At 36.2% G+C, this 20,195-nt stretch overlaps 1 protein-coding gene across 1 annotated transcript; it reads left to right on the top strand.

Moving 5' to 3' along the window:
* Window positions 1–1,283: 1,283 nt before the first annotated feature.
* On the top strand, window positions 1,284–14,840 carry LOC111997121 (protein fluG). Its single transcript, XM_065762753.1, has 18 exons — window positions 1,284–1,562; window positions 3,057–3,308; window positions 4,302–4,367; window positions 4,476–4,590; window positions 4,662–4,767; window positions 5,242–5,398; window positions 5,495–5,590; window positions 5,976–6,024; window positions 6,183–6,445; window positions 8,375–8,547; window positions 9,627–9,747; window positions 9,818–9,870; window positions 9,956–10,085; window positions 11,448–11,593; window positions 11,857–12,045; window positions 12,723–12,955; window positions 13,047–13,189; window positions 14,411–14,840. The coding sequence occupies exons 1-18, from the start codon at window positions 1,401–1,403 to the stop codon at window positions 14,471–14,473; spliced, it is 2,517 nt and encodes an 838-aa protein (XP_065618825.1). The 5' UTR covers window positions 1,284–1,400; the 3' UTR covers window positions 14,474–14,840.
* The last annotated feature ends 5,355 nt before the right edge of the window (window positions 14,841–20,195 follow it).

Below are 20,195 nucleotides of genomic sequence, written 5' to 3'. Positions count from 1 at the left end.
CTGAAATTACAAAAGAGTGATCCTCTGATTCGATCTCCTTGAAAGACTAGTTAATTGGAATTGTAATAATGTGATTTTGACTTGAATACCAAATATCCTTTAATTTGGCTAAAAGATGGATCGAAGACCCTTGAAACAAAATTACAATGAATCTCTGGCTATGAGCTTGTTACAAATTCTTTGTTCTTCGTGTTCTTCATATGTTCTTCGTGTTCTTCGAAGGTTTTGTGGTGGAAGTTCTCCAAGGCTTTTGAGGGTTGAATCTGTAGAGTTTCATTGATTTACGGTTTCTTGAAGTTTCTGAAAGCTTTTGAGCTTGATTCCAGCAAACTTTAAGATCTAGGAAGGTATTTTGGATGTTTCTGCTTCAAATGTTCTTTGATTTTGAGGTTGAAGTTCTTAAAGTTCTTCAAGGCTTTAAGGCTTGATTCCTGCAGAACTTCTATACTTCTGAATGCTTCCAAATCTTCTTTGATGCTGCTTATGCTCTGGATGTTTTGATGTCTCCAAATGCCTTAGGAAGGCTTCTACCTATAGGAGTTTTGAGGGTGGGTGAGCGACACGTGGCGAAGTTGGATTGGTGACATGTGTCACAGTCTAATTGGAGAAGTTTAAGACTTTTTCTCTAAGACACGTTGCATCTTTTGATTTGTTGAAATGTTTTGATTTTCAAGGTGACACATATCAACACCCAATTGGACTGCTTATGTCATTACTTACATAACTTATGTCATTACTTACCACACCGATGTGTAATTGGTTTTTTTTTTTTTTTTTTGCACGCTTTTTATGTCTCTATTTCAATGATACTTCGCAAATTTTTTGGTTTTTGAATAATGATAGCAAGACCTAGTAGCAGTATATGGCGTTTTGTAATTAGTCGTATTTTGTGAACTTGGTATTACGATGTATCAGCTTGTGATAGGTTAAGAATTTTCCTTTCCTACAGACATAACTATTAATGTTTAATTTTTTAAAAATTTTGTATATATGAAAAAAAAAAAATCTAATAATAAATTTGTCAAAATGCATCCGATAAAAAGATATCAAGAGTTGTAGTAATTGATTAACCAAGATATATCCATTATTTATTTTCTACTATGTATAAATTCCCTCTTAAATTAAATGGTTGTGAAAATATTTTTATAAAAGCAAAAAATTGTGGTTCTATTCCCCCGAAAAAAAAAAATCTGTGGTTCTCAGTTTTCAACGGAATAATAAAAAAATAACGTTGGTTGAGTAAAATATTCAAAATTGTACTACACATGGAGCTATAAAAAGGTCGCGGTGCTGACAAAAAATTCAGTTCTGAAGCTTCCTCTGCAGAGTCAAATAGCAATTGTGAGACCGGGTGATTTTTTAACACAGAGAGAGAGAGAGAGAGAGAGAGAGAGAGAGAGATGGATTTCACAGAGCTGAGAGAAGCCATAGAGGAAGTGGAGCTAGTTGACGGCCACGCTCACAACATCGTCGCTCTCGATTCCACCTTACCTTTCATCCGTTCCTTCTCTGAAGCCGAAGGCGACGCGTTATCCTACGCGCCTCACTCCCTCTCCTTCAAGGTACAAGTTAATCAATCCCATGTTTATGTTTTGATTTTTTTTTTTTCATAATCTATTCTATGCAAAGGAAATCAAACAAACCCAAAAAAAAAAAAAATGGAGGAAGATGTATGTAGTAATATAATGTTGTCAGTCTGAGGGCAATGTGATAATGACTTGTCTCCAGCAAGTACATTAAATAGCCATGTACTACGGTCAATGCAATAAATTCTTTTGAAATTTGTGTTTATTTTTTATGATCAATTATTATTACGGCGTTTCTAGCTGTACTCTGTTTCAGTCCATGTTTCTTTTTCTTTTCTTTTCTTTTTTGTGGGATGAACAGTAGGTGTTTCTTAAGCTTTAGGAATAAATGGGTTAATCTATTCTATGCAAAGGAAATCAAACAAACCCAAAAAAAAAAAAAAAAAAAAATTGGAGGAAGATGTATGTAGTAATATAATGTTGTCAGTCTGAGGGCAATGTGATAATGACTTGTCTCCAGGAAGTACATTAAATAGCCATGTACTACGGTCAATGCAGTAAATTCTTTTGAAATTTGTGTTTGTTTTTTATGATCAATTATTATTACGGCGTTTCCAGCTGTACTCTGTTTCAGTCCATGTTTCATTTTTTTTTTTTTTTTGGGATGAACAGTAGGTGTTTCTTAAGCTTTAGAAATAAATGGGTTGTCAATAAAAAAAAAGGGGGGTTGTGCGTTCCAGTAAACTTAATATTTATGGTTGCATGAAAAACTGATTAATATTTTGGTACGATGATAAAGAGCTAGCATAAAAAATGGATTATTGAAACTTTCTAAAAGAAAAATGGGTTTATGATTTTTGTGGAAGTACTTCAATTGCTTATCACATGTTTGTGTAAACCACAAGTGGCTATGTGAAAAAGCTGATGAAGATAGGTTGAAAGTTAGATTATTTAAAATAAAGACGAGACAAAAAGTAACGTGGGACTCGCAAATAGTAGATAATTTAAATTGAAAGTTAGCTTTTTTTTTTAATCGGTTGTCAAATGCACCCGAAATGAAATGAATGTATTTCGTAAAGTAACATAAGTTTATTTTGTAAATTTGTTCAAATTGGAGGTCTCTATTCAATGTCCCGAGTGCAACTAGCATAAGTGTTGGGTTAAAAGTACATTTTGCCATGTTCTGAAGTTGGCAGTTTCATTAATCTAAAGGAACTTTTAATGTCCTTGTTGCCAAGCACAGTACTGCATTATCTTCCTTTCATTCACTGGTTTATATTTATAAGCCTAGTCGGTATAGCTTACAAGTTGGCTCATTTAGTTAGCTTATGTCCAGTATTTTAAAACCTCACTTTTTCTAAGCAGAATTGTCCTTTTAATTAAAGCAAATTAAACCAATGAAAATAAGCTATCCCAAAGACACACACATTTGATGCTATGACTTGTAACTGCACAGTACTTGAGAATTATGAAAAAAAAAAAATTGGTTTTAGGTCTTCCATTCTGACTGCAATGCTTTGTATATGGCAGAGAAATTTAAGGCATATTGCTGAACTGTATGGATCTGAGTTATCCTTGCAAGGGGTTGAAGAATACCGTAGACTCTCTGGATTACAATCCATTAGCTCAATATGCTTCGGAGCTGCAAGAATATCTGCCATTCTTGTTGACGATGGGATTGAATTTGACAAAAAGCATGACATAGAGTGGCATAAAAGTTTTGCACCAGTTGTTGGTAGAATATTGAGAATTGAACATTTGGCTGAGAAGATTCTTGATCAAGTAATATACCTTTTGATTTTATCCTTTTGAGCTTTTCATAAATTGTAAATGCATGTATATGCTGTCCTTTGTATTATATTTTCTGTTTTCGTGAAATGATTAATTGAATGCTTTAAAGATATTCTTCGACTCTTGGACTTTGTCTCATTGTTCACTTGGTCATGTGTTTCATCTCGATGTCCAACTCCATCCCAAAAGGAATACAGCATATTATGCTTACATGTTTCCTTTGACATTACAAGAGCTGAGGACTTTATGGACAGTTACTTGTATAGTTGATCTGTTTTGGGGAACAATTTACTTGGGCATGAGTAGCCCAAAACAGTATCTATTGTTATTTTTTATTGTTAAGTTTTATGCTCTTGATGCTCCTATAACTATCAGGAGATATTGTTGCATTTCAGTCCTGCATTTGTATTTGTATTTTGTAAATTAATAAGGTTGCTGGAACTAGAGATCTTTCTGTTTGTTATTTCTGCAACTTCTTTTCTAGGGTCATTTTAAAATGATTTAATCAGAAACATTTTGTACATTATACCTTCTGAAGTATGTTGTTTGAGTTAGAAATCTATCTTTTCATTGTAGTCAATTGTCCCAATAACTTTTATGTACCCTTCTCTCCGGCTACTGTCTTTTATATCTTGTGCATTGTACCCCAATGCCTATGTCAATGAGATGTCAATGATCTGCATAGTTTGTTTTTACTTTTTATCTTGATACGGTCTTTAGCAATGACCCAATGTTTTTGTTTTCTATGGGCTAAGTTTCTGATAAAATTTTCAAATCTATTAAGTTGAGTGTCATGTGCTTATATGTGTTATTCATTCATCAGTTGTTTTCTTTATTTTATTAGTTTGGTATTATTGATTCAGCATCTCTTACTCTCTGCTATTATAAACTGGTTGATTTTTGTGCAAGAGGTACTTGGACATTGAATCTAATTTATTTATACTTTTTAATTTATTTCTTCATTTCTTTTGTTCCTTTTTGCAGTTGCCAAATGGAGGTGCTTGGACATTGGATACATTCACTGAAACTTATCTGGAAAAGTTGAAGTCATATCCTTTCAGCTTATAATAGATTTTTTTTTCTTGTACCTTGTCCTTCTTAGTATTATAAAGTTATAAATGAAGTCTGTTTAGTTGGTTTCCTTATATCTGCGTTACAGTGGCTAATCAGATTTTTGGCTTAAAAAGCATTGCTGCGTACCGCAGTGGATTAGAGATAAATACAAATGTCACTAGAAAAGATGCTGAGGAAGGTCTTTCTGAAATTTTAAGTGGTGAGTGTAGCATGTGGATTGGGGTTTCTCAGCATACACTGCATGATATACTGACCAATTTATCTTTCCAGCTGGGAAGCCTACTCGCATTATGAATAAAAGCTTTATCGACTATGTCTTCACTCGTAGTTTGGAGGTTGCTCTATGCTTTGACTTGCCGATGCAGATACACACAGGGTAACACAATTTTGAGGCTGATATTTGTTTCACATTATGCTCTGAATGATGGCTAATAAGATATAGAGAAAAATAAAACTCAGAATATGGATGGTTGTTTGGGAATTCTATATACTCAATCAGCTAAAAGCTGAAGATATTTGACTGCTTTTAAATTTTCTAGAGATAGTTTGTGGCTTTTTCATGTAAGAATGTTCAAGTCAATTTCAAAATGCACCTGAAACACACTGAACTTGAATTTATCTTAATGGTTGTGTCCCTAAGAATAAAACTAATTTTAGAGATGTGGCCCATTCTGGTCCACTTCTGTGAATAATCAAGCAGCTCCTAAGATTTTTATTTTGTTGTATTTCTTGTTCTTTTCTCAGCTATCAGAAAGAGCATTAGAGAAATCTGTATGTTCTTACATTGTTACTTTATATACTCAATCTGTATGTTTCATTTTTTTTTTTTTTTTTTTTTTTTAACAACTAGTTTTGGGGACAAAGACTTGGATATGCGGCTGTCCAATCCCCTTCATCTCCGGATGCTTCTTGAGGACAAGAGATTTTCTAAATGTCGTATAGTACTCTTACATGCATCCTACCCATTTTCAAAGGAAGCATCATATCTGGCCTCTGTTTATTCCCAGGTCAAATTTAGTCCCAAGTGAATCACATCTTTTAACATGTAATATTGATATACTTGGAAGTTTTCCTTGCAAATAATGTAATGCTTTCACTTTCAGGTGTACCTCGACTTTGGGTTGGCAGTTCCTAAGCTTAGTGTCCATGGGATGATATCTTCAGTCAAAGAGCTTTTAGAGCTGGCCCCGATAAAGAAGGTTATACCATAAGCGGTTTATATAATAATGATGGAGGGTTTTAGTATACAAAAGACCTAGGATATGTCACCATTTTCTGAACTCCACATGTGCCATGAGAACAGCTTATCCATAGTCCATCTCCTAGCCTCCACCTTCCCACCCCCTTCATTTTTTTCCTGTTACAAAATTTTTGTCAACTAACTGACTGTAGCCATCTTTAAAAATTGTTTATGCATTTACTTTTGGCTATAATACATATATGTTTCTGGAAGAAAAATGTTGATACCATAATACACATATTTCTCGAAGAAAAATGTTTCTGGCAGTGCTTCTCCTTTTATGTACTCTTTTATGTCTAGTTTGTACTTATAAAATTTGATGCTAAACATAAATGAATTTGCAGGTGATGTTCAGCACTGATGGTTATGCGTTTCCCGAAACTTTCTACTTAGGTTTGTTAAAGTTGATATTTGTTACTATTTTACCAAGTCTTAATTTATGTTTGTTTCTATGGAAGTTCATAACAGTTAAGGCAGACTCTCTGTCTTGAACATGCCATATCAGCTACTAAAGATGATCTCCTCACACCTACCGATTTTCATTTTTACAGCTGCAAAGCAAGCACGTGAAGTTGTCTTTTCTGTTTTACGTGATGCATGCATTGATGGTGATCTCTCAATTGCTGAAGCTATTGAAGCTTCTAAAGATATCTTTGCCCAGAATGCAATTCAGTTTTACAAGATTAATTTATCTCTTGGTTCAAAGCACACAGTAACTCCTAACTCTATGAAAATTAAGACCAGTGCATCGCATAATGATGTCTCGCTTGTTCGCATTATCTGGGTTGATGGTTCAGGACAGCACAGATGTCGTGTGAGTACATTTTTTTTTCCTCTTAAATGTAGTTTGGGCCTGTCATTTAAGACAAGTGTAAGAACATGTATAAGAGTTGAAACAAAAATATAGAACAGATCTCTGAACTAGGAAAGAATGACTGAGGTTCTGTTTGCCTGCCATTTGAGACGTAGAAAAGGGGAAATTATCATAGGTTCTTGCAACTAATTATGTTTAAGAGTGAGAGTAGTCAGACTTTGTTGATGAGAAACAGCCTTCTTCAGAATGAAGCAGAGTGCCTATTTTTTTTTTCTTTTTTAAATAAATACTGTTGGGATAAAATTTATAAAAAAAGAAAAAAAGAAAAAAAGAAAAAGTCATTGTTCTTATAATTCTAGCTGCAGCAACCATCCCCTCATTCTATGCAGTTGTTTTTGATAATTCCATAGCAAACCATTGTGAACTAGTTATCGAACCTATGTTGCTGCAATGATTGCTTATAATAGTATATAAGTACTAAGAATTGGAAAAGCTCCTATTAGTCCTGCCTCAAAATGTCATAAGTAACATTCATAAAGATCCTAAGTGAAAATGATCAGATTGCTGACAGTAAGTTTGATGCGGGAAGCGTAAAGACAATTTTTATTTAGTTTAGTTCTATTTAATTTTGGAAGGCAATTGTATTTTTACTGTGTGTCTATTGGATTTTATTTTAGGTCTTATTAGTTAATTAGTATTTTATTGATATTCCTAGAGTTATGGGTATCTTTGTAATTCAGTGATTGTGCTTTCCTAATTCAATTACAATAGGGTAAAGTCATAGTTGTGTATGTAAGCACACTATTGTACTCCAATGGAGCCTTTTAGACAGTTTGCTTAATGAATATAATTTATTGTTGGAGTTTTTCCTTCAATAGCTTGGTGTTGATTTCTAGGATATTTTCATTTTTCCATTCTTCAATTTTGGTGTTTCATCAGTGTTGGTTTTCCTGCCTCAAAATTATTCCCATAGGCATCAAACAGGTTAAAGTAGTCCAATGTGTCATCTGACTGTTTTCCTAAAATCATTTTGTACTCCGTTGCTTTCGAATTCATTACTGCCATACTAGTGAATAATTTATGGACTAATTTCTTGGTAGAATAAGGTGCATCCCTTATTCCCGTCAACTTAGTAATCTGAATGTGAAGTTGCCCAACATTGCTTATTTCTTACTTGATGATTATCATCAGACTGAAGATTCACAGAATCTGATGATAAGAATAGATTAGTACCGTTTCTACAACAATTCAAATTGGCTATATATAGAGCATAGTGTAACAAGTTCATTAAGATTTTTGTAATATGGGATATTGTATAAGATTCTCTAGAATGCAACTGATAAATACCTAAACAAAAGTAATTGTTGCCCATCTACATAACCCTTCAGCAGATGACTGTAAGCCTGTATAGTGATTCAATTTCAAAAGTTTCATGGGTAATATGGAAATGTCTTCACATAGATTCATTTTGCCATGCCTTAATAGAAGTGATTTTACCCCTCTCAATTAATGTGCATCTGTATAGAGTATCAAGTTATTGAAATTAAATCATGATTATTTCATTTTAGATGATTTCCATGTGTAATATCTCAGTCAGCAAAGTAATATGGAGGTCATCATATTAGTATCACTATTAGGAATTAGTAGGGCTGAATCATTGACCTAGAACAAGAAAAGTATCTGGAATTTCCTCTTCCATGTTGCCAACAAGCTCTAGCTCAAATGGCATCTCCTTTCCTCATAAGAGCAAGTGTGAGGTTTTGGGTTCTAAGATTCAACAGTCCACGACTCCATGTGTAACTTACCAATTTAAAAAAAAAAAAAAAAATCAATTCCATGCTTATGCAGTACAAGATTCTTTTTTGTTGTGGCCAGTGGGGAGTTAATGTCAATAGTACTGTAGTGAAGGCTATGATGTCTTTGTTTCAGGTTGTTCCATCGACGCGCTTCAACAATGTTATTAAGAAGAATGGTGTTGGTTTGACATTTGCAAGTATGGGAATGACTTCTTTTGCCGATGGCCCAGCTGATGAGACCAATCTAACTGGAACGGGTGAGATCAGACTAATTCCTGATTTGTCAACCAAGTTCAGAATACCATGGTACTAATTTGTCCACTTGGAAATTTCCATTTGTCGTGATATATTAATTAAGCTTTCCAGATTCCTCTTCTTTCCATCAACTATTGAAGAGTGAAACTAAAATTTATAAATCCTCTACATGTATTGTCCCCTACACAATTAGGATGTCAATAATTTAGACTTCACGTCAGCTCTTGATGAAGTTTGTGACATCCCATAAAATGGAATAGGACCAGCAACGTGCCATGTTGCCTCTCTTTTATCCTTCTATTGGAACTTTATAAGCTGTACTGGAATTCTGGGCCCCAGCAAATTAAAGAACATAGTTATTAATCATACAAGCTTAGTATCTAGAATTTCATGTTTATGTTGGCCTTGTTATGCTAGCCTTCCTTTTCTTAGAATCTCCCTAATTAATTAGTCTTCAATCCAATATTTTTAGAATACAAGGGAAAATAAGGTAATAAAATAAACGACATTGCTAGTGATGCTACTTCTTTTTATGCTTGGTCAAGTTTTAGAGTAAACTCATGTAACTTTTGCACTTTTTGGTATTGTGGTTTGCTATGTGATAGAAGGGGTTGGGAATTAAGAGAAACTACAAAACGGATTCAATAGTTAACATATCTTTACTCAAAATACAAATCCTTAATTATTTATCATATTTTATTTTTTTCTATGTCATTACAGGTTCTGGAAAATATTTCTTTCTTTGTTGACCAGTATATAGTATCTTGCTTCAGTATTTTTTTCTTTTCTTTTTTATTTATTTATTTTTGCTTTAGCCATACTGTCACTAATTTGATGCACATTTGTTAATATGTTTCAATTGCATATGTAGTTTATGGACCTTTCTTCTTTATTTAACTATAAATTTTTTTCCCGTCATTTCTAGTCAGTATTTGGTCTATGTAATAAAAGACCTACTGCTGAACACATTCTTATCCTAAGAGTCTCATATGGGTTATATAGCTTCAGAGAGCAACGTTTGTAGTTTAGTGCTTCTTAGAGATCATCTGAGGCAGGCAGCATTATTTATTTTGAACTCTGTATTTATGTCTATCATAATGGATGTGGCAAACCACTCTCTTCTTCAACAGGAAAAAACAGGAGGAAATGGTTTTGGCTGACATGCATCTTAAACCTGGTGAAGCATGGGAGTATTGCCCAAGAGAGGCCTTGCGAAGGGTTACAAAAATTCTGAAAGACGAATTTAACTTGGTATGTAGGATAATTCATGTGAATTGCTGGCAAGATAGTTTGATGTTTAATTTTCAAAAGCTGTGTCCAGGAAATGAATGCAGGATTTGAGAATGAGTTTTTCCTCTTGAAGAGTGTACTAAGGTATGGCATACCAAGGTCTTTAACTATTTTCTTTGCTGTTAGCATTTTCGCAACTATTATTAATGTAATTTACAAAGTGGTGCAGGGAAGGGAAAGAAGAATGGATGCCAGTAGACTCAACACCTTACTGCTCTACATCAGCATTTGATGCTATGTCCCCCTTACTTCAAGAAGTTGTTGTGGCTCTTGATTCCTTGAATGTCACAGTGGAACAGGTACAAATGAAACTCAACATTATTTATTCTTATTCAGGGGAGGCAATTTCTATTGGAGTTACCTATGTTTCGCTTAGTTTTTGTAATCTGTGTCCATGTGCTCTTTATATATGCTAAGCAACTTAACTAGGTAGAGTGTGTATGAAAGATTGGCATTTACTTCCTGCATTAGCTCTGCTGACACTAAAATTATCCCTATCCAATGAATGAATCTGAAAGAGAATTTCTGAAGGAATCTAGTTTCATGTGAAATCCAATGTAACAAAAATGCATGCCAAATCAAAATCGCCAATCAGCTGAGCACTAAATTTCATGCTTTATGCCAATTTTGTTTGTAGAGGCTAGCGTGCCTTCCATCTGTGGGCCTTCGCCAATTTTTTTTATTGAATTCCTATAATGTTGAATTTGATTGCCCATTCCTTTCCTTTTGTTTGATTCATTAAATGAAGTCATAGTGTCTATTCCTCTGCAATCAAAAATATTATATAAATTTCCTTAAGGACTTGCAGCTTTCCATTTAATATTATATAAATTCCAAGAATATTTATGATGCAATTAGTGCAAAAACAAATTTATTTTAATATAGTTTTGTTTGATTCTAGAAGTTAGAATACATTTGGCCGACCTTGACTAGTTTGTTGAGGATCCATAGCAAACACTAACAATCTTGTGACTAAGACTTGATTGTTTTTGTTAATTATAGAAGTCAATTGTTTCTTTTTACCATCAGTTTGTTGGATTTTCATTTAGCTTTTATTAGTTAATTATGTTATTAGTAATTTCTTTAATTTCCTAGAGTCAACAGTATTTTTCTTATTCAACATTTGGCATTTCCTAAGTCAATTAGATTTAGGGTTAAGTCATAGTAGTATATGTAATAACACTATTCTATACTCCAATGGATAAAATTTTTGCTTCAGTAGTAAATTTATTGTTGAAGTTTTCCTTCAATGACTTGGTACTAATTCTAGGCAACTCTAGGTGGTAATTCCTAGATTTTGTTTCCTCTTGCTTAGTGTTAATTCCTGGGTTATTTTTATTTTTCTGTTCTTCAATTTCGGTGTTCCATTAGTTTTGGTTTTGTTCCATGTCAATGTCTTAATTTTTATAGAAATGACAATGACACTTTTTATTGTATGTTCCATTGTTCAGTTGTAAACGTGAGTTCGGATTAACCTTGACAAAAATATAGTTGTATCTAAAAAAAAAGAGGTTTTAACAAGCTATACATAAGCAAATAAACTAACAGAAATAAGCTAATGCAAGATCTCTCTCTCTCTCTCTCTCTCTCTCTCTCTCTATGTGCTGAAATTCAAATATTATGTGCCAAGACTTTGTTAACTCTTTTAGCATTTTTCATAGTTGCATGCAGAGGCTGGGAAAGGTCAATTTGAGATGGCACTGGGTTATACTGCTTGTACTTATGCTGCTGACAAGTTGGTTTTCACCCGTGAGGTTATTAGGGCTGTTGCAAGGAAACATGGATTACTGGCAACTTTCATGCCAAAGTAGGTGCCAATGATATTTGTTGTCTTGCTTACAATGAGTCACAGAATTTTAAATGTTTCTTGATTTTTAAAATTTTGGGCAAAGCTACTCAATGATTACTCCATGTCCAACCACGAGAAGAGTTATGGGGAACATTTTCATTCTGTGACAATTAATCAACAATGCATGTGTAGAATCTATTTCATAGATTTATGTCTGAAAATTTGCTTCATAATATAACACATTATACTACATTACATAGTTGTCTCTTCTTGATGGGTAGGTATGCTTTAGATGACATTGGTTCAGGATCCCATGTGCATATCAGTTTGTATCAGAATGGAGAAAATGTTTTTAAGGCATCTGGTGGAACTTCTCAGTATGGAATGTCCACCGTTGGGGAGGAGTTCATGGCAGGGGTTTTACATCATCTTCCTGCAATATTGGCATTTACAGCACCTGTTCCAAATAGGTATATTCTTTTTCATCAGATATTGCACAGTTCAATAGCATACTTCATTTCTTCCATCTTCGAATCTTTTTAAGAACAAAAAATTGTTTTGTACGATCATAATTAATTGCATATTTTGTTAGAAAATATTTAGAAAATTTACAATTGTTTTCATCAAGTTTAGAAAGTTACAATGTGAGCAGATAAGGACTCTTTGTTTCCTTTGATTTCCAACTAAAAAATAATGACTCTTTCTTTCATTTAGTTCAATGTTTCAAGACTTTTCCAATTAAAAAATAAGGACTCTTTGTTTCCTTAGATTCAATATTTCAAAAAAATTCTCTCACGCGCATACAAGACTCTTTGCATTTCCATTCACCCCTTCACCTCTTGCACTTCTACCCCTTTATATGCACTTGCCCGTAGCCCTTCATTCCATTTTATCTTAAATACACCTAGACCAAGAACAATGTCATTTTCCTTCAACCCTTCAATGACACCTACCTAACTCCGACATTGTTATCTAATCCTAGCCCGTATGAGTTGATTAATAGAGTTTTATGTTTGATGTAAAACTTAGTAGGAGATAACGTTGTAGAGACCATTTTATTTCATTATATTAGATAGATATTTTGAAAAATTACTTCATACGGACTATTTTCTCTTATCTTCATGTTTTAACCTTTATGTGTGTGCAGTTATGATCGAATAGTACCAAATACATGGAGTGGAGCATACCAGTGCTGGGGAAAAGAAAACAGAGAAGCTCCATTGAGAACTGCATGCCCACCTGGAATTCCAGATGGATTGGTCAGCAACTTTGAAATTAAATCATTTGATGGGTGTGCAAATCCGTACTTAGGATTGGCTGCTATAGTTGCTGCTGGCATAGATGGGCTTCGGAGGCATCTTTCTCTCCCTGAACCTGTTGGTAAGATCTTGTAATCTTTGATAATATGAGATGGCAAGTAAAGCATATGTTATAATTGGTAAATTCATGATGCCATTCCTCTATGGAACAGATACAAACCCAGATAGCCTTGCTGATAAACTTCGTAGATTGCCAGCATCACTTTCTGAATCTTTAAAGGCTCTCCGGAATGATAGTGTCTTGACAGATCTAATTGGTGAAAAGCTTTTGGTTGCCATAAAAGGAATTCGCAAGGTATGTTTGAAATAACTAAATAAGCTTTCTGAATGGTGAGCTTGTAGATTAAAGATTTAAGCAAAAAAATTTAAGTAAGCCTTTTGTGCTTCTTGAGAAAGATTAGCCTTTCATCTATTTTGCATGGAAAATTCTATGGATGAGTCATGTCTGCGTTGGAGACTTGTCATACACTGGCACTTGTCTCATACTAATTGGAGGGACATGTGTCCAACAATTGTGATGCCTGTCTGTATTACAAGGTTATACATTTTAGTTAGTTCCCTTGAGTCTAGAGGCTCCACCAACAGTCCTTTGAACAAGGTTAATGTTGGCATATGCAATTTCCTTCAATGTAACATTCGGCAGTATAATATGGTATGAGTGGATAACGATCCAATATCATTTTATTTTGTTGTTAGATATGTCTGTTTTACAGTCATCTATATTCAGGCTCTGCCATGTAATTTTTTCTGGGATTTTCCAGGTCAGTACGCCCTTTTGTACCTTTACCTTGTTTTCTCCTCCATGTGTCACAGCCCAACATGAGACTCAAATGCACTTTCATGTGTTGTACCTGGCTGTTGCTAAGACTTGTAAAGCTAAGACTTGCATTCATTCGTTGGCTGTTGCTGCCTGACTTTGTTACTGCTTGATCTCCTATATTTGTTTGGCTAAGTGAAGAAAAACCGCCATTGGAATTAAAATAGATTTTTTTTTTTTTTTTTTTTTTTTTTGTGGAATATTACAAAAAGGTCGTACCTATTGGACAAAACTCCCACTTTTGTTGAATATCATTAAGCCTTCCTTAAACCAATAACCCAGATACAACTTTTTCTAATAAACTTGTGAGTTTTTCAATTTTTCAGATGTCTAAGTAATTTATTGACTGTTATAAATCAGTCTTACATATTTCTGTGCCTTTTCCTGATTCTCAAATAGCTAGATCACTAATCATTGAGGTTTGAAAATTACCTTTTACTTTGCATTTTTATTAATGAAGTATGACCTAGGGAATGTCAAGTTCTAGGCCCAGCTATAAGCCATTTCAAATGGCTATACCAGGACTTTTCTTACATAGTTAAAGAGTGTCAAAGATATAAGCACCTTCGAGTGCTTTACTCTCTTTCTCACAGAATTTAATTGCTGAATGAGTTATATAGAGCTTGCTGTAGAAACATTTTGGAGAGTTTCTTTTACTTGTGAAATGCAAATTATTACTGTGTGATCTCTTGTTTGCAGGCAGAGATTGATTATTACTCAAAGAATAAGGATGCATACAAGCAACTTATATACCGATATTAAGCTGATTATGTTCTGGTTCAGCTTAGGTTGTTCATTAATTATGAAGATTTCGAGGATACTCTTATTTGTGAACTCTCTATTCTACTAATTGCTCATTTTCAACTTAGAAGGAAAGCCCCAAGTTTGGAACAAGCAGTGCTTCTATCCCTCACCTCATTGTTGATCAGTTGGTGCATGTGTAATTGGAATCAGTCTTAACCCGATGGTGGTGCAAACCATTGGCATGTAGCCTTTCAAAGCAGTGGACAAATTTATTTTCTTTGTTCTTGAATATGACTCTTCAATACAAGTGTCTGTGTGTGTACATGTTTGGGTCAATTTTTATGTATCAATCTTACAACTATAAGATCTTCGGGTATTTCATCTAGCCAAACTAACTCATCTTCTACAGACAATCCCTGGCGTGCTAATTTGTGTGCAGCCACATTCGAGATTCTTCGAATGTGCCTGAAAAAACTATAAAATTGATGAATAGCAATTTATCTTAAAGAGAAGTGCTAAGTTAGTATGTACATAATATTTTTACAACAAATCTTATGTGGTAAGTTGTTATTGATTTTAATTTGTATTCACCACTTAAATTATCCATAACAATTAGTAATAATTTATCGTCTAAAATTTATTGTAAATATATTGTGAAAATATTATAGACATCGTATTTCTCTTTTAATGATAGTTTTGAGATGTGATTTTTTTTTTTTTGAATAAAGACAGGCAAATTCACTATAAATAAATAAATAAAGCTATACTCGTGTGTTGTGATTTTGTTATGATGAGTGAGAGTTTGTGATTTTTTGTTGTTCTTGTGAGAGTTGGTAAATTTATCTAATTAATAAAAGGGTTGTGTTAACGGGGCACGACCGTTAACAACTTTTTTTTTTCAAATTTTTCTGACAATTTTTTTACAATTTTATCTCTTTTTTTTTTTAGCTTTATAAGTACAGCTTGGTGTCTTTTTTAACTTTTTTGACATATTTTTTTTGTCTTTTTTGCACCTTAACAAGCACTGATCAATGCTTGTTAACATTTCCCTTGATAAAAAAATTAACTTTTATAAACACATTTTTCCTTTCCAAAAATGTAACTTTACTTGATAAATTTCACATAATAAATGCTTCTAAACAAGTGTCATATGACACCAATTACTTAATTGGAGCAAGCAGTAAAAGACTTATTGGAATTGAAAATCTGTGGAGCACTTATTAAACTACTTGATCAGACAAAGAGAAAAACTAAGAAAACACAGAAAGGAGAAAGAGAGATAGAGAGAATGAGAAAGAAATCATAGATGTAGATACAAATTACTTGGTTGTATCAATAACGTAATTTTTTGCTGATAAACAAGAAAAGTGTAGAAAAAACAGCTTCATTCCTTGTTAACGCCAAAGTAAGTTAGAGTCCCCACTTATTCATTTATTTCCTTTTAGCAAAGGAGCAAAAATGTGATTTTTTTTTTCTTTCTTTCTTATAAAATTAAATATTTTGAAAGTAGGGCTATTGATATAACACTTCCACAAAAATTTTAACAAAATCTAAGTAACAAGTTGTTAACTGTAGGTCAAAAAGTGATGTTAATTGTAAGTTCAGATAAAAACCAATTACAACCTATCACTTCATCTTTATTGCAAAAGTAGCATTAAAATAATCATATTTTAAGGTTAAAGTATTCAAACTTTTTGGCCTGTTTAGTAAGAGATTTCTAGTAACGTTATTTAAGCATTGTGAAAATATGTATAAATAAAAAAAATATTATAGAAATACATGTTGTGTTGTTTAAGCAATGAAAAATGATGTTCAAATCATGTTTACCAAACAGACCTTTTATTTTAAAGGATCAAAACTAACTTTAAAAAAAATATATATATATATATATATATCTATAAATTATATTTTTTTAACCAAGTATTTGATGACCCCGTCTGAATGTAGAGCCGCCATTCAAGTATTTTTTTTTAATACTAAAAATCAATCACTACAAAAAAAGAGGGCTATAGCAGCATTTAAAAAACGCAGCTACAGACCCTAAAAACGCAGCTATAGGATATAGCTGCGTTTTTATAGCTGCGTTTCCAAACATGGCCTATGCGGCGTGGCTATAGCCCCATGCGGGACCTAGAGCTGCGTTTTTAAAAACGCAGCCCAAACCCGGATCTATAGCTGCGTTTATAAGAGCCTCTAGCCGCGATTTTAGACAACAACAGATGCCTGGACCTGTAGCTGCATTTTCTACAAAACGCAGCCATAGGCCCAGTTTGGGCTGCGTTTTAAAAAGCAGGTATAGGGTACGGACCTATAGCTGCGCTTTATAGAAAACGCAGCTATAGGTCCAACCTATAACAGCATTTCAAGCGCAGCCTAAACTGGGGATATGGCCGCGTTTTGTAGAAAACGCAGCTATAGGTCTTGTATCTATTTTCGTGAAAAAATGCAGCTAGAGGGTGTTAAAAACGCAGCTCTAGACCGGGTTTGGGCTGCGTTTTAAGAAACGCAGCTCTAGACCAGGTTTAAGTTGCGTTTTTACAAACGCAGCTCTAGGTAATTTTTTTTTTTTTAATTTTTTTTTCTTCCAAGACATCCTTACCTAAATCAAAACCTGTAATTCATCAAAACCTGTAATTCCTGCCCAGAACAAGACCTACACTCAGATGCAATCAATTGGAACCAACAATTTGCCAGCAAACAAAAAATGTTCATTGCCTAAAGATTAATTACATAAACAAATATTTACAAACAAGTTCCCAACAACAGTCTACACCATCACAAAATCTCAAACCTTTCAAGCATTTTTTACATCACAAAAAATTGTCAACAAGCTAGCATCATGATTCTTCAGCAGCCAGTTTCCAGCAAGCATCATCATACAGCCAATTACCTGTGACAATGAGAACACTAGAAATAAGCTAACGTTTTAAGCTAAAACAAACAGAATCTAAACAAATAAACAAGTATTTTGCTCAGTCAGTCTATTAACAAGGTCAGCATCCCTTACACATTTAGAGTCATTATCATATATGAGGCTTACACATAGTCTTTTTGCTTGTATTCATTTAAAACCATGGCATCTTAAAACAAGATTGAGAGTGGAGACATAGTTCACTAGCTGCACTTTTGAAGGTTTAAATCTTTCCAAACTCTATACAGTATCATAGATTCCACTCTCTTCAAATTCATACATACACATACATTTACATAATCCATATTAACTACTGTTTTATAAAATATAACAACAAATGTTATAATTTCCTAGATGGAAAGCTACCTTCCAATAAGGTCCCTTCATATTCAAGCTCACTAGTAAGTAGTTCAGAACAAGTATTAGAAAACACAGAAAGAGAGAGAGAGAGAAATGGATTTCAGAGAGCTAAGAGAAGCCATAGAAGAAGTAGAACTANTCCTCACTCGAGTGCTCCCCAGTTTCAGCTTGCCCACACCTCTTCAGCAATCCTCCCCAACCATAGGGTCCTCAGGGCGGCGTCTCAGGATGGCGGAGGGTAATACACGTTCTCCACCTTCCACAGGTCGGATGCAGCTCCACCCCAGCTTGTTTGAGGGCCTCAGCCCAGACCTGAGAACAATATCGCCTACACACCCCTGGACTTGAGCCTTGTAGGTGGCCTTTACCGAAGCCATCCCATCAGCATAGGCTGCGGACTCAGCCTCATCCTTGGCACGCTCGGCCATCTCCCTGCCGTAGTCAGCCTCGTCCTTAGCCCGCAAGGCCTGGTCTCTAGCCCATTCTGCTACCCTCTGATCCCCCTCGGCTTAGCCACGTCAGCTCGCAGGTCAGTAATCAGATCCCTCGCAATCCGCAATTGCTCCTCCGCCTCGCGTAGGCGCCTCGTCTGCTCCGTGCCTGGGTCTGGGCGCCCTCAAGGCCAGACAGCATTATCCCGCTCTATGGTCACCTCCTTCAGAGCCTCTCGGCCTTGACGAGGTCAGCTTCGGAATTCTTCAGAGTACTGGTGGCCTGGTATCGCCAATCGCGCTCCTTTTTAAAGCCTCCTTCTGGTCGTTTGTCGCCCCCTCCAACGCAAAGATAGCTTGGACAGCCTACCAAAATAACCAGTGTGCTATAAGCCCAATAAGAGGAAAAGAGTGGGAGAAGAGTGAGGTGTAGCCCTTACCATCCCACATATCGCTTAAGGCTGAGAAAGACCTGCTCGCTCGTCAAAGAGTTAAGCTCAGCCATGTCCGCCGGGAGCAGCAGGCTCCTCTCCAGTGCATCGCCAGCACGTCCTTCACCCTCGTTGAAATCCCTAAGGAGGCGTATCCCTCAAGGGCTCCCCACGGAGCATCGGGGCTGGGAGCCAGGCCTGGACCTCGGAGGAGGGGTGTCGACGACCCGCCTCTCCTGGCTCTGGTCGCCTATCTTCAGCTGCTTGGACGGCCGCAGAGTAGCGTCCTCCTCCCGTGAGACACCGTCCTATCCTCCACGATCCTTTTACCCTTATCCTTCTTCTTCTTAGGGCCAGCAGGCACGGCCCAGAGGGTGAGCGCGTCGAGAAGGAGAAGGAGGAGCTTCTGCCGAGCGAAGTCGACTTAGCCTTCGAAGGAGGAGTAGGAGTTTTCTGTTGGGACTCCCCCGGCTGGCCCTCAAGCAGGTCCAGCAAGTTGGTGGTGGGCTTCCTCTTGTACCCATTGCCGGCCGAGGAGGGGCTTCTGAAGAAGGAGGTCTGCTTCGCTCAAGTTGGGATCACCCAAGTCCCCGGGAGGATCCTCGGACTGACAAGCTGGGGAAAACTCAAACGCGTCCCCTTCCCCCTCTGGAGTCTCCTCGGCGCCTCGGCAACAGTTGGGAAGAGGGGGACGGCTATGTGACAGCTTCCTGGTCGGAGGGCTCCTCGGGAGACGAAAATCCGTCCTCGGTCACAGTAATCCTCTGAAGCCGAGGATCGTTGGCGAGGATGACGTGCTTCGGAACCGGGAAGATTCTGGGAGGTGTATAACCCAAAATTATGTGGGCGGCCCTAACTGGTTGTGTCCTCGTTTAGTACACCGGCGCCCTTAGCACTTTTTGCAAATCTTCCCGGTTAACCAGATGGAAGTGACGCTGAAAGGCGTGCGGTCTGCAAAGGAAAGCACCACGACTTAGAAAAATAAGAAAGAGGGTAAGGAAAAAAGACGAGAGCTTGAAACCCTATTTGTCTCCCCTGCCCCACCTGGTGTTCCCTCCGTTGTTGGGCAGTGAAGGCCATCGTGCCACTCCCCCGACACAATAAGGAAATCCTCATAGAACCCTTTGCTGGACTCGGGGAGGCACTGAATGAGCCGCACCCTGTCGTCTCTCGTCTTCAGGTAATACACTTGCCCTTAAGAAGCTGAAGGTTGTAACACCAGTTCACGTCATGGTAGGTCAACCTCAGCCCCATCTTCTCGTTCAGGGCGTCCACACAGCCCAGAATCCTAAAGACATTTATCCCACATTGGGTGGGGGCCAACCGAAAGTGCATGAGTTAATCCCTCATCACCGGCCCCATGGGGATCGTCATCCCCCCTTCAAGGAAGGCGACTACAGGAATTACCACCTCCCCTCCTGCCTGTATATGCGCCACTCCCCATCCTCATAATGTCTCAGATTCACATTGCCGGGAATTTTATAGTCGGTGATGAATTTCTCCATCGCCTCCTCAGTATCGACGTATTTCTTAAACCTACCCATCCCAATAGACGCCTAAAAGAACTAAGAAAGAACAAGCGAAGTAGAAAAGGGTAAGAGAAAGAG

The sequence above is a fragment of the Quercus suber genome, unplaced genomic scaffold (genome assembly GCF_002906115.3).
Source record: "Quercus suber isolate HL8 unplaced genomic scaffold, Cork oak 2.0 scaffold_472, whole genome shotgun sequence".
In the NCBI taxonomy this organism is placed as follows: Eukaryota; Viridiplantae; Streptophyta; class Magnoliopsida; order Fagales; family Fagaceae; genus Quercus; species Quercus suber.
Note: the sequence above shows the minus strand (reverse complement) of the source record. Positions and strands in the feature narration are given on the sequence as shown.

Coding starts and splice junctions, on each gene's coding strand:
- LOC111997121 (XM_065762753.1), top strand. CDS start 1,401: ATGGATTTCACAGAGCTGAGAGAAGCCATAGAGGAAGTGGAGCTAGTT. Junction 5,399..5,494: donor TGGCCTCTGTTTATTCCCAG/GTCAAATTTAGT, acceptor TTTCACTTTCAG/GTGTACCTCGACTTTGGGTT. Junction 9,748..9,817: donor TGAAAGACGAATTTAACTTG/GTATGTAGGATA, acceptor AGCTGTGTCCAG/GAAATGAATGCAGGATTTGA.